The sequence below is a fragment of the Dermochelys coriacea genome, chromosome 10 (assembly GCF_009764565.3).
Source record: "Dermochelys coriacea isolate rDerCor1 chromosome 10, rDerCor1.pri.v4, whole genome shotgun sequence".
NCBI lineage: Eukaryota > Metazoa > Chordata > Testudines > Dermochelyidae > Dermochelys > Dermochelys coriacea.
Window position 1 is genome coordinate 65,691,810 of NC_050077.1, and position 14,019 is coordinate 65,705,828.

The 14,019-nt window shown below is 40.3% G+C and overlaps 1 protein-coding gene across 7 annotated transcripts in view; it reads right to left on the minus strand.

The window, feature by feature from the left end:
* The window catches only part of SHC4 (SHC adaptor protein 4), a 64,507-nt gene that overhangs the window by 15,159 nt on the left and 35,329 nt on the right, over positions 1 to 14,019 (minus strand). For 6 of the 7 annotated variants that reach the window (XM_043494028.1, XM_043494024.1, XM_043494027.1 and 3 more), the window contains exons 3-5: positions 5,946 to 6,009; positions 4,900 to 5,019; positions 2,905 to 2,958 (exon numbers count right to left, since the gene is read on the minus strand). In XM_043494028.1, the coding sequence (XP_043349963.1) occupies positions 2,905 to 2,958; positions 4,900 to 5,019; positions 5,946 to 6,009 (238 nt within the window). The remainder of the gene's footprint in view (positions 1 to 2,904; positions 2,959 to 4,899; positions 5,020 to 5,945; positions 6,010 to 14,019) is intronic. The other variant, XM_043494022.1, reaches the window with a different exon arrangement.

Sequence of the window (14,019 nt, forward strand, 5' to 3'; positions counted from 1 at the left end):
TTGTTGCATCTTTACAAAGTTTACACACATACATGAATGACTTCTCTCAGCACTGAAATGCAGCCACCTCTGGAGTAGAACTCAGCCGCTATTTCACAGTGCATAGTAACATTACACAGTTTAGATGCCTAATCATGCAAGTTGTTGAACACCTTCCTACATAGAGCTAAGCGCCTTATAGGATTGGGCTCTGGGACAGGAAGTGAGGAATACCATATCCAGTTGAAATTGTAAGAAAAAATTTGGTTGTAGTTATCCAAAATGCATCTGGCCACCAGGATTCACATGCTTATTCTTATGTAAAGTGCCACTAGTGATCTCAAGAGGGCTGGACCTCCATTTAAACATCTCATGCAAATGGCTCTGGCTCATGGAGCCCAGTGCCTCTCATCCATGCTGGGGGCATTCCTTCAGCTCTGACTGATGCCACATCTACATTTCAGACACTACAGTGGCAGAGCTACAGTGCCACAACTATGTTTCTGTAGCACCGTAGTGTAGACACTTCCTACAGCTATGGAAGAGGGTTTTCCACTGGTTTAGGAACTTCACCTCCATGAGCAACAGCAGCTAGGTCAACCAAAGAACTCTTCCATCAACCTAGCTCTACACCAGGGGTTGCGGTTATGGCGCTCACTGAGCACTGTAGTTACGTTGTCCTAACTTTTAAGTGCAGACCAGGCCTAAGAGGGAAGAGTGTTACCTACTGAATCACCAGCACCACCTTCTGCAGTACCCTGTGTAGGTGTTCATTAGAGCTCTTCCCTCCAAATACTGGTAACACCCACTCCCTGCTTATCCTGTGAGATCTGATGACTTCACAGCACAATACAGCTTCAGGCTGAACAAACAAACAAGAAGGCCATGGGAATTCTGCATCTAATTTGCTGAGCAGAGCACTGAAAATGTATCCCAATATTTTCAAAATGGAAAAAGTTATGCAAAATAAGGAGAAATTGTATTTAGAAATCTAAAACTTACTATAAAGTACACCCTATCTAGAAAATCTAAAGATGGGCTAAAGCCAGTTTTTAAAAGTTAAACTATTAAGAAAACTGGTTACACTTCCATGTAAATTAGTTAAATAATAGTGCCCTCCCCCAATTCCACCCAACACCCTCGCCAATCAAATGAACAAAAAGCCATAAATTAGTTCCCAAATCAGGTATCATATTATTCCATGGACTCTTCCATTTGAATTCAGACAGCATGTGCAGAAAACTACCATCCAGCATACACTGTGTGAGACCTTTTCTGGCAGGCAAAGAATTTGCATGTAACAGCAAAGTAACGTAACTGCTGATATGATTCAGAGTGAACTTTAATGAGCTGTGAACCTAAATTCAATGTGTTTTAATTAAAAGGAAAGAGGGACTTAAGCTGTAACATTTGGATCTGGATCTGAACTTCCCCAAAGTCAGAAGTTAGGATTTAAGTCTTTGGATCAGTCCCATCTCTAATGATTCAAAGAACTTCAGAACAAAGAGTCTTGGACCAAAGAATTCAGCACCACCACCACCTCCCCCACCCTTTAAAAAAAAACGATACAGGCAAGGTCATATTCCTGTTCTCATACCTCCACTATTACCTTATCAGATAGGTGGTAAAAGCAGAATTTCAAGGGCCAGATCTACTCTAGAAAAACTGTGCTCATTGCCACACCAAAGGTGAGCGGCAAGGATGGCTTTAAAGACACCTGGTGGCAGCCGGAGGCCAGTTTGGCTCCCAGACATAGAGTAGCCTCAAGGTTCAGTTACCACTGTAGTAGTGGCACCCTTAGGTCTACTCTACTCATCCAGGATTGCCAGAGCACAGCCTTCCACTCCACACCACTCCAACCCCAGAAATCCCATTACACCAAGGGGGCTCGGAGCAGGTCATGGATTGCTAGCTCTGTTGGCTTTATACCACCCAGGGATTCTCTACACAAGGGGAATGCTCAGCTGCCCATTTAGGGCAGCCCTCCATCTGCTTTATATTGTCTGATCAGTTTACATTTTCAAAGCCAAAAGGGAGAGAATGTACATTTTTGAATGAAAGCTGAGATTCTGGCTTACAATTAAACAGTACTGAGAAGGATGTTCAGGAACATCTACTTTCCCTGTCTCATAATGCAAGAGACAGGAGACAGTCAATGCAATTGAAAGGCAGCAAATTCAAAACTGATCCAAGGAAATATTTGTCAACACAATTCAGTTACACTGTGGAACTCATTGCCACAGGATGCTGCTGAAGCAAAGAATATAATGATTGAAAGAGACATGTATATGGATAACAAGAATATCTAGTTATAATAAATCTTTTAAAAGAAGTTTGGGAAAGGATATAAATCCTCTTTTGCTTAAGGACCTAAGCCAAACTAACTATTAGGCATTCAGAGAACCCTCCCTCTCCCAGGCTGCATAGATTGTCCCACTGCTGCCTACTGCAGGGTATTTTGCACCTTCCTCTGAAGCCTTTGGTGCTGGCCATAGTTGATGACAGGAGACTGGACCAGACGGACCACAGAACTGATCCAATCTGGCAATTTCTATGTTCATATGTTCCCATTTCTAGATCCCCCAAATCAGGGCAGGGGGAACTACGGCTGCTGGCTTCACAAACTTCCAAAGGCAGGTTGAGCTCATTTTGAAGACAGAGAAAAAAGATAAAGACACATTAAGTGTCCCATATATGCAGCAAGTCTACAGCAGAGCCAGGAATAGCACCTAAGAGTCCAAAATCTCAGTCCTCTGCTCTAACCACTTGCCTTGTCCTAGGTGTAATGACTCAGAAATGTTAAGTACTGTGTAAGTGCAATTTAACCAGAGATAAGAGGGGATGAAGCAGAGTAATTGCAGGTACTTTTAGTCTTGTAATTAAGCCTTATGCTTACAGAAATATATCTTACAAATCTGTACTTACTGGATCACCTCCAGAGGCAAATGAGATGGACTGCATGTGGTGGTTAGCAATAATCTGAGAAAAATAAGCAGTCAGTTAGGAGTGCCCATGTGCTGTGCATATAGAAAATACCAGATTATAACCCTGCAGAGAAAGAAATACAGGGCCTAGCTCATGAAAACCTGATCCAATAATATGCACATCATACAATTTTCCTATGAGGAAACTTAAAGACGGGAATACACCCAGAAACATCAGATTCACATACAGTACAGCACAATCTTTTACTTCTTAATCCCCAGCAGCTGTTAGGGGGTTTTCAAAATAAATTCAGCTGTTGATTTTTTATATGATTAATAAAAAATTAAATATTAGGAACTTGGATATTAGGAGAATTGGGGCTACGTGAGGAGAAAGAGAGATGGCTTTACAAATCCGGGATTAAAGTTAAAAGCCAAATGAGTTCAGTTAAATGTCACTGACAGTTATCCATAAAGGCACACAAGAGGTCAGTTGATGGAAGAATATTTTTCTGAACAGGGCTCTCCGATGTTTGTGGTCTGACGATATTCAATCTCTACTTTAGTACAGTTCTTTTATTTGTCATAAATCTCTCTAGCTGGATCAGGCATCAATTTTTCTTAGGTTCATGCATTACCTCATCACAATGAACACAGAGTTCTTTATTAGAACCAACTGCAATTGATTAAGCAAGCAGGCAAACAGTGAAATGTGGTGGAAATGAGAACTGAATACATTGAATTTTCAATTTACCAACATCCAGAAAAATAGGGGCTAAAAAGAACAGTGAGACAGTGCCCTGAATTCCCATAAATCAAACTAACTGAGAAAGCATTAGTACATTTGGGACCAGATTCTTTAGCTGGGATTTGGTCCTTTTGCACTCTTGAATGGTAAAATTCCCCTGGGGTAAAGAGAACTCTCCTGGTGCCCTGCACTTTTGCCTCTCCCCGGGCAGAGTGGGGGAAATGTGATAGAGCTCCACTCTGCCCATGATTATCTTTCACTTGCACAGGGTCAACTCTACTAGAGACGCTTTGGCAATGGCAAAACTTAGAGCTGCCTGGCAGCAGCTCTACAATGTGTGAGAGGCAGGGCTGGCCCACAGAATCAGAGAGTTAGAACCTAGCTCCCGGACACCACCTGTTCCATGAAGAAGAAAACCTAGCCCTGTATCAGAAAATACTAAAATCAGTACAAAAGGTTAAGCACAACTAAGGTGGTCATCTTAGGGAACTGTGTTGCTACTGTGATCTAAGAATAGAATCACATCACAGTTCCAAATCAGACCTCAGCCGCATAGGCACATAGCTCCACATAGCCTGCAGAATCAGCAAATGCATGTGGTAAGTAACTGACAAGACAGACACATTAGCAGAGCCTTAACCCAGCTTTGGACAACTGTGCACTAGCCTAAGGGCTGCTCTAAGTTTTGCTAGCTGTCTATGGCTGCAGGATAATTGAGGCCATACCCTGGGATTTCCAGGAGGGGGTGCTATGGGAGATCCCCTGGAAGTCAGATAAGTAACTCTAGGGCAGCTTTGCTCCAGGGGAACTGACAAACCTCCCTAACACAGGCCAGTCATATGACCCATTATTGTTATTAAATATTTATTTTTGGTAGTGATAAGTGACTCCAGTCTGCACTGCAGCCCTATTAGGCACCATAGCAAGTGAACAGGCAGAGGTATACACATACACCCACGGAGACACTGTTTGTCAAGTGCTATGGGATGCTTCCAGATGAAAGACACTAGTATAAACACAAAGTACATGTGACATATCAAATTTCTCCACCACTTTTTCCCCTTTAAATTCAGAGGCCAATTCTGGCTAATATTTACAAGGCTTACAACCTAAACCTGAATAGTTTTGCTTTTCCTGTTGAGCACCTGTTTGTTCTTAAACCACAGCTATCTGCACCTAAAAGAGGAAGAAAACATTAACATGGATGGAAGGATACCTCAGAAAACAACAGACCTATAAAGATCCTACCTGCTGGGTATCAACATTCATCAAAGCAAGGCTGCTCATGGAGATGATCAGTTTTATATTCATGCCAGAAAACTGAAGGTTACTTTTGCCAAGCACAGAAGACAGAAATTTAACTGGAGGCTATAAAAGAAACAAACAAAAAAACCTGTAAACTTCATGCATCTCAGACAGCCTTATACCAGGGTTAAGTAGATTTTATAACCTACGATTATCATTTCCAGAATTTGTACAAAATAAAGACAGATGATAAGATGTTGATCACACTCAGATGGGGCTTTTAAAGGTAAGAAATACAGGCTATGATTAAGATTTCATCATATCTGTATGCAACATTCCTGTATGTTAATAATGATAAACTAAAAACTTTAAAAAGCAAACACACCAAAGAGCTATGTTCGTAAGTGATAGAGCTGAGTGAATAATTCATAACGAGTAATTTATCCACTTAATTCTGCTGCTTTTCTTGGGGACAAAATGTTTCTGAGTCTATGAGGAAATTTTCCAATGTATTTGTTTCCCAGGTTATAACAAGAATGTGGTCAGTGAGAGTTATTCTCCCTACGGCACTCCAGAGTTCCTGACAGAAATCTACAACTTCCAATTAACATAGGGCAGTACAACATGGAGTGCTAAAATAACTCCTCACTGAATCAGTGAGGGATGGTGGCCACTGTCATCCTGGTAGTTTTTAAACTTTTAATATAAAAAAGATCATCAGGGAAAAGCCGCAATTAACTCAGTCTCCTTACCAATAAAAACTCTGTTTTGTTTTTCAACCAAAACCTGGTTATGGCAAAGCCCTGGGAATTGGGATATCTGGGTGTGAACAGAAGTGTCAGGCAAGGTATTAACCTTTTAGGGCTCCAGGATACAGTACTATTATTGCTTATCAAATAACGAGTAGTTTTAAATGGTGTATTGTAAATACTCTTGTTTATAACATGTAGTTGAACTAAACTTGCATGAATTCCATGGTGGGCTGAATCCTGCTAGGGAATCATCTAACCCATAAAAAGGAAAACATGTCCCACTAATGCAATATTTACCTTCCGTTTTTTAATAGCTCCATTTGTTCCTGGTACAGCTTCGCACAGTCGGCTTATTGCTTCCCTGCAGAATAAAAAAGACAGCACAAACTATTGACCATTTAACACGCATCCGCTACAAAAAGGTCAGGAAACTGGTGATTTATAGGTTTCAGAGTAGCAGCCGTGTTAGTCTGTATCCGCAAAAAGAACAGGAGTACTTGTGGCACCTTAGAGACTAACAAATTTATTTGAGCATAAGCTTTCATGAGCTACAGCTCCCTACTGTATTTTCCACTGCATGCATACGATGAAGTGAGCTGTAGTCCATGAAAGCTTATGCTCAAATAAATTTGTTAGTCTCTAAGGTGGCCCAAGTAGTCCTTTTCTTTTTGGTGATTTATAGTTACAGTTCCACCCTTAAACATTTAAGGCTTCTAGCAGTTATCTTAGTTTGTTTTTACTGTCCACAGTACATGGTGAATATTTCACAGGAGTAGTAGTTGTGTCTGACTAGACTCCAAAACTGTCCCAGCAAGTTACACTCCCCTACCTGATGGCCAGGCTAGCTAGTTCGGGAGTATGCTGTACCTTACCAAACTCAAAGTAGGATTCTCATGGGCAGCTTCTGCACTAGGAATTTTGTAACCCTTTTCCAGCAGTGGTGGCATCAATAGTGCAAGAGCTATTGTCTGTGGTGTTAGATTTGTCTAAGTAGGAAACTGCCCTCTGTAAATCTCAGATGAGTCCTTCTCTGCTTCAGAACAATGTATACGAGTTGCAAAATTGGAATCTGGATTTCAAAGCCTCTCCTCTTCAAATGTGGGGTAGTTTGAATCTTGAGTTTTGATGTGGGGCATTGTAGAAATAAGGGCCAGAGGGGAAATCCAGAGCTGGCTTCTGCTTCTACTTGTCCACTCTCAAGGTTTTTCAGCTCTGAGTATCAGTTCAGATTTCTTTGTCTAATAGGAATTTCCCACGGTAAAACCCCTTTTCTCACTTTCAAGTATGCTCTTTAGGCACTTCCCATTTATGAAAGCAGAACAGAAGGGTATAACTCATAAATCACTTACAGTGCTTACTGGCCTACATCAAAGACAGATAAATTACACACTTCCTATAGCAAAGTGGCGTGCTTAATTATTTTCCACACTTCAACAAAGAAACTTCTGATTTAAAATCACTCCAATTATCACTTTTAATATGCAACATAGCATTTAATTATCCTGATCCAGGATGGCACAGTTGCTGGGCAAAATAATGCATCTTACTGAAGGTCATTAACGTCTCACTTACTGATGCTTAATGTTTTGGAGCCAATGGAAAAAAAAACCCTACTACAAAGAGAGGTATTCAGCACAAGCACATTTTACTTTATTGACCTTTTATCAGGGGACTGTTTTAGACAGCGTGAATATGACAAAATGTCAGCTCCGTCTCAAAACAGCAAACATTCCAAAATCAAATGTAATCCCCTTGTCTTGGTAAACAAGCAATAGTACACGTGAGTACAGCAACTTAGCTATTAAAGGGCCTGATCCTGTGAAGTGCTGAGTGCCCTCTGGTCTCATTGACTTCATGGGACTTACGGGTGCCAGTTACCTTGCGGGAGGTGCTCAGCTTCTTGCAGGATTGGACTCAGTTACTTCCATCTCCAGCTGACCTCTGGCAATGGGGTCACAGGGGAAAGATGAGCTGTCACCCCAGAATGTTATAAACTAAAGATGTGTGTGTTGGTGCCTTTTTTGTATTGCATAGCAGATATCCAGTTGTAGAGCTATACTGTGCAGAAGAAGGAAGCTAAAGCCCCCTTGAATTGCTTGTTCTGATTACTGCCAAACCAACCCAGTGTGCTTGTCTTCTTCTGTATGTGATGACTTTAATTGGCTCCTAAAATAAGGCCAATTTGTTCAGGCGCTTTCAGAACATTCATCGATCCAAAAAATCCTAAAAACATATCAATCACAACAGTGCTCAGGGCCAGCTTTCTAAAGCCCAGACTCCCTATATGGGGGCAAGATACAAGTCAGGCCAAGGATCATTCCTGACCCCAGCTACTTTAGGACCAATGTAGCTTCTTCTGTGCTGGCTCTAAGGGTGTTAGTACTTGATGTTAATAACACAGTATGGCTTTTCCAATGGTTTCATTTGTAAGGATTCCATAACATAGTCACAAAAGAAGAACTAAAGTGAAAAGGGGATGCTTTGAGCTTAGGTGAGAAGAAATTTAGATGGGCTGTGATGACAGAGAAATTCACAAGGTTGCCACAAATGGAGTCCTATTGATAAATGTGTCATTAAAAACCATTGAACCCACATGTCATTTTGCAGAAGAAGAAAAGAAAATCTAAAATTTCCTTCCATCAATCTCTCCTTTTTATTGTACATTACCTACCCTGATTAGAAGCACTGATCTTGCACCAGCTTCTTAATGGAAGCAATGAAAGTCGATTTTTTCCCCCCTCACGTCTGCTTTCTCTCTATCAGAAAAGCAGCTAAACTGAAAGCTACATAGCTCTGACCCAGAGTGTTTATAACTTCAAATTACTCCTGGAGTATTTTAGAACTCTAGCCTTCTAGTTTTCATAGTCGTAAGACAAATAGGGCAACAGAAGCTCATTGTAGTTTATTACCTTTATATGTGATTTCACCGGAGGTCTTTTTTTTAATTGTGTCTTAATACAATTGTTTATGATGTACTACAGGTGATTGTGGACTGAGTGCAGAGGTAATGAAAGCATTGTGGGTCCAGTAGCTAGGGTACAGGACTCGGTCTCAGAAGACAGAAGTTCTGTTCTATTTGCTGTATACATTCTGTATAAGCTTGGACAAAGCACTTAAATTCTCTGCAACTGTAAAACGTGGATAACGATACTTAGCACACGGCTGCTACTCTGAAACCTGTTTTAAGATCTATTGATTATAAGCCATGTATCAGAGCTAAGTATTATTATGGATATTATTTTAATTAGAACGTCCTACTTCAAGGCTGAAGAAGAGAGGGATTGAGACCTGTATACTTATACCCCATGCAGCTCATTGTAGCACTGGCACAAGATCATTCTCCTTTTCCTCAACTCATTAGACTGCAACTAGTTACAATGTGCTGCATGCTCCTTTTCCCAGAGACCTAATTAATCAGTGGTAAGAGTAATTCAGTTGTAGGAGACCACATCTCTCATGTCAGATTTTTTAAACTCCTACTTTAGTACATCAGCATGCTGGTAAATGAAACAGCACTTATAAGTTAGCTCTAATACATCTTCTACAGCAAATGGCAAGAAGTGTGATCATTCAGTCATTTCTTCATTAACATTACTCCTAAGGCTTTGCTTTAATGCATTCTTGTCATGTCTATGTCATATGTATCTACCCCTCCCCCCGTCCCCAAATCTTTACTGTGACAGTCAGGACCTTACAGGCTGTCCCAGGTGAATTATAACGTACACAACTGAATTTCTCTTCTTTGTCATTTCTCCTACATGCTCACAAGAAGAAAATATATGAAAAAGCCTATTGGATCCTTTCTCCATTCTTGTTATTTGGATCTGGCCTCTCGACAATTGTCAGGAATGCACAGTTTGTAGCATAAACACCACCACTCACATCTGGGAACTCAAAATATTCCAAACCACGGAGAGGCTTTTGCACCCACCAATGAGGAACACCCACATATTTGCACATGCCTGAATGTGCACATTTGTATGAAAGCCCAGATGTAAGGAGAGAAGGTTCACATTATTTAAAGACATTCGGGAAACCCATTTATCCCTCATTTGATATGTAAAAATCCAAATGACACATTGTAATGGTGAAGCAGGACTTTTTTCATGATGTACCTCTGTACTACACACACTAGGCCTCAGGAATCAGCGCATGCAGCTAGAGAACCACTATTCTGATTCCAGTGAATCATTTGACACTTCATGGCTGCATATACATTATGCCTGTATTCTTTTTTCACATGAGGATTATTTACTAATCATTATCTTATGAAGGATCATTTTCCATTGCACCAATTCTGGTTACAAAGGCATTAGACTCTTGGTATGTCTCTGTGCCTTGGGTAATTTTCAAAAAAACAAAAAAAAAAACCTGTTACAGGCTGTGTCTCATCTAGGAGAGATCAGAAAGTAAATTAAAACTTGCAAGTTCAATTTTGATTTTTCCAGTCATAGTTTATTATTCAGAAAGGGACAAAGCGGTTAGGAGAGTTGGCTACCTTTGAGAGAAAGAGAGAGTGCGCTCACATGCACAGATAGGTGCTGAGAAAGCTCAGTTTCAAAAAGAAAAAAAAATACAAATAAAAAAAATTCAAGAGAGTGAACATCAACAACAGCCTGTGGGTTTCAGTCTCAGAGTCTAGTCCAATGAGTCTTGTGGTCCAGTTGCATTAGGAGAGAAAGCAGTTGGTACAACAATAATGCTGTACACTGTTATACTACTACTACAATGTTATACACTGAAACAACCTACTGCAGAACCTACACTTCAGGAGGAGATACACACTTAGGGTATGACTTGCAAATAAGTTGAGCATGATACCTGAATGGGCCAGATCCTAAACTGGTGTGAATTTATATATCACCATTGGTTTCAATGGAAATATGCCAATGTGTACCAGCTCAGGATCCAGAATTATGGGTTTTGAACATTAATGACGTTAATGTTCAACTGAACTTTCATTGTAAAGGGAATCTTGAGTAATTAAACTTAAAGGCTATCACGATTAAGAAGAGAAGTAAATTCAGCTGATATACTCTGCAGGGAATGAAAGACTTTGGACAGATGAAAGTGGAAGACAAGCACATGTGTATTTCAGCAGGCTAAACAATGCATTACCATAGCATGGGCCAAGCTCTTAGCAATGAGAATTGCCAAAACAATCACCTAGTTTAGAAATAATAAGCACTAAACCCTGCAAGCCATGGCGAGAAATACAGTTAGGAAGGCCAATAAATGATTAATATGAAAAAACTGTGAGATTCCTAGCCACAAAATCAATCTTTAAAATGGCAAAAAAAAGTTCATCTTGCATTCTAGGTCAGTACTAAAAGAAACCAAACCAGCCTGACATCATATAAATTAACCAATCAGGGTTATTAGCCTACTTCCCAGCAGCTCCGGATTTAGCAGGACTGACCATCTTTGAGCCCCAAACCCCCTGTCCTAGCTGAAGTGACTCAGATCCCACAGGCTCTCTTTGCAACTCCGCCCTCCGCCAGAGCCTCCCATCCCCCAGGGCAGGACTCATCTTAAAATGTTGGGAGGTATGGACTAGGTCAGAACACTGAGGCTGGTTTCATAGCAAAAGACGCAGACACACTGGCCAAAATCAAAAACAAGGAGATTTGGCAACAGATGAACAATCAGATTCTTCAGCCAGGACAGTCTATACAGAATGAAGGAGTCCAAAGCAAAACTGATAACAATAGATCCCAATCTTGTACTAGAAAATGAAACCTTGGGAGTACCCATCCACCCAAGCAATTTTCAGCAAAGGGGAACAAAGCAATAGGAGGATAATTACTCAGCTGTTTCCATTGCCTGTACGATTCAATGTAGAACACCTACTCCCTTGTCTCATGTATTGGCTGCTGGGTATCCATGGATGGCATTTTAGATGATCTAACAACCTTTTCAATACATAAAATAGTTTCCTCAAACTAGCCATGATATGTCTGGCTTTAATTTGAATAATGACATATTTTACAGGACACTAATATTGTGCTAAGTTGCTTATTTCAAGCACATCTAACGTGTAAATGACATACTTTTAAGTTAGTAACAAACTTTACAGCATATGTGGCTGCACATTTATTTTGATACTTATGAAAAATAAATAATGGGATAACACCTGATTTGTATCCGAAAGTATTTCTAAGGTACAGTACAATTCAATAGGGCAGATATAATTACAACATAAATTGCACCATAGATTAGAGAGAAGAAACCACTGTGGCTATACCCCTGCTATGATGAAATAGCACTTGTATTGATAGATTTCTAGAAGCAAGTTGATTTTAGGTTGCTCTTTCAGGAACACATTTTCAGCTGGCATCAAACCAGCCTCCAATTTTGTACCTGCCATATGACATACACCTGAATTAGTGGATGTAGATGTGATACTTAGGCTCCCAGCAGTCCAGTCCACATGTGCAAAATGGATGAAAGTGCAGTTGTGTGGACACAAGAACTCGTATGTACATTTTTTACACTTAAAATCTGAGGCTGTGACTGAAAATGCGGTCCTTGTTATCACATTCGTAATGAAACGATGTGATTCCACTCTATACTCTACTGCAGGTTTTGTTCAACTGGTGGGTCCTGAAAGGAAACCGAGGGGCTGAGAGGGATTGAAAATTTTATTACAGTCAAAAGCAAGGAAAATCTTGTTCCCAACTCCCTGCGCACCCTTACCCTTCCAAGTTAAATATTCTCTATCAACCTCTCGAAACACACACACACACACACACACACACACACACACACACACACACTCACTCAACTCAACAGGCTTATCATTGATATGTTTTTAACTCTCACCTTTTCTAATAAATATAAGAAGGTTGTGGAATTTTTTTTTTTTTAATTTTTTTTTTACACTTCAAATAAGGGGTAGCCAACCTGAAAAGGATGAGAAACGCTGTTCTACAAATCCTGGGGTTTCAGCAGCTCTGCTGTCTGCTGGATTGAAGGTGGCTGAAATTCTAGGAAGCTTAACAAAAAAAGTCACGATAGCTGGCTGCTACAAACCTGTTGAGTGGAAAGCAACTTCCCAGCTGTGTGGGACTTGTTCTCTGGAGTTTGACTCTCTAGAAGAAAACTTGTTCCAGGATTTTATTTTATTTTTCCTTTTAATTTAAAGAGAAGAACTCACAACAACAGTAGACCACTTTGTTTATTGTTTCTCCAAACGAGAGTAAAAGAAGAGATGTGGGCTGATGTAAGTGAATAAGAATGCTGTTGAAATTTGCTTTTAAGCATCTAAAGGCCTGCCTACGCCATCTAACAGAAACGGATTGTGTGGCTCAACAAAGTAGAAAGTAATCATCCAAACAAAGTCAGCCTTATTGAGCCGGCCATCCCTGTCACCCCACTGCAGATGCCCTTAGCCCTAACAAAGTTGCCTGACCATTTTCTAGTTTACAAGTTAATATAGCAATCAAAGATCCAGAATCTCTTCCCTTCTTCCCATAAACGTCCAAGTATAATTTCTAATAATGAGCTTGATTTATGAGCGTGAGCTAGGAGATGCGTAAGAGGGAACTAGCCAGAGGGCTCAGTGAAACCGTGAAAATGCATGTTTATAGTACAACAAAGAGGGGGCAACTGGTTCATGTGAACAAATGACAAAGATTATTCACTTTCCACAGCGTGGGGCCCCAAACTAAAACCATGGATCTGAACACTCTTGGACCTTTGAGGTGATTCAGTGACAGACACATTTTGCACACAGCCCTTATTTTTATAATGGAAAGAACTAAAAACCTGTTGTAACCAATGCTGAGCCTTGTGGGTCCAAATAACTTGATTTGAGCGCAACTATAATCTCCATTGGGAAAAGCATTTTGCCCTGGAGAACAACGTGCACTAAACCCTGATAGGATAAGCACCAAAAAGAAGCAAGGGGCAAACTCCCTCTATTACTTTTTTGGTTTAAGCGTGCAATCTAAATATAATTTTAGAGCACAAATATACATAACATTTTGAGACGCATAAAAGATTATCTGAATGTGTAAGACAATTTTTCATTTTTCAAACAGGCCAAGAGATTTATGGTTTGGAGTATACATCAATACCACGATAAATCATCCTGTTTCCAACCTTCCAAGAAACTGATGACATTTACCCCATATCCTGTCCTTTCAGGCATAAGCACATGACTTGCTCCGTTAATTGCAGTGGAACTAAATAAGCCATCCAAGACACCCTGCAGTCCCTTAGAACATGCCATGTGCAATGTTAGCCTTGTTGTGTGCAGTGAATTCAGCCAGTTTCTGAAAGCAAGTTCAAGCCTCTAGGGTATATACTGACCTTGATGCAGAGTAGAACATGCACTGATAGAAAAAGAAGTTAAGCATGAAAGTCCAGT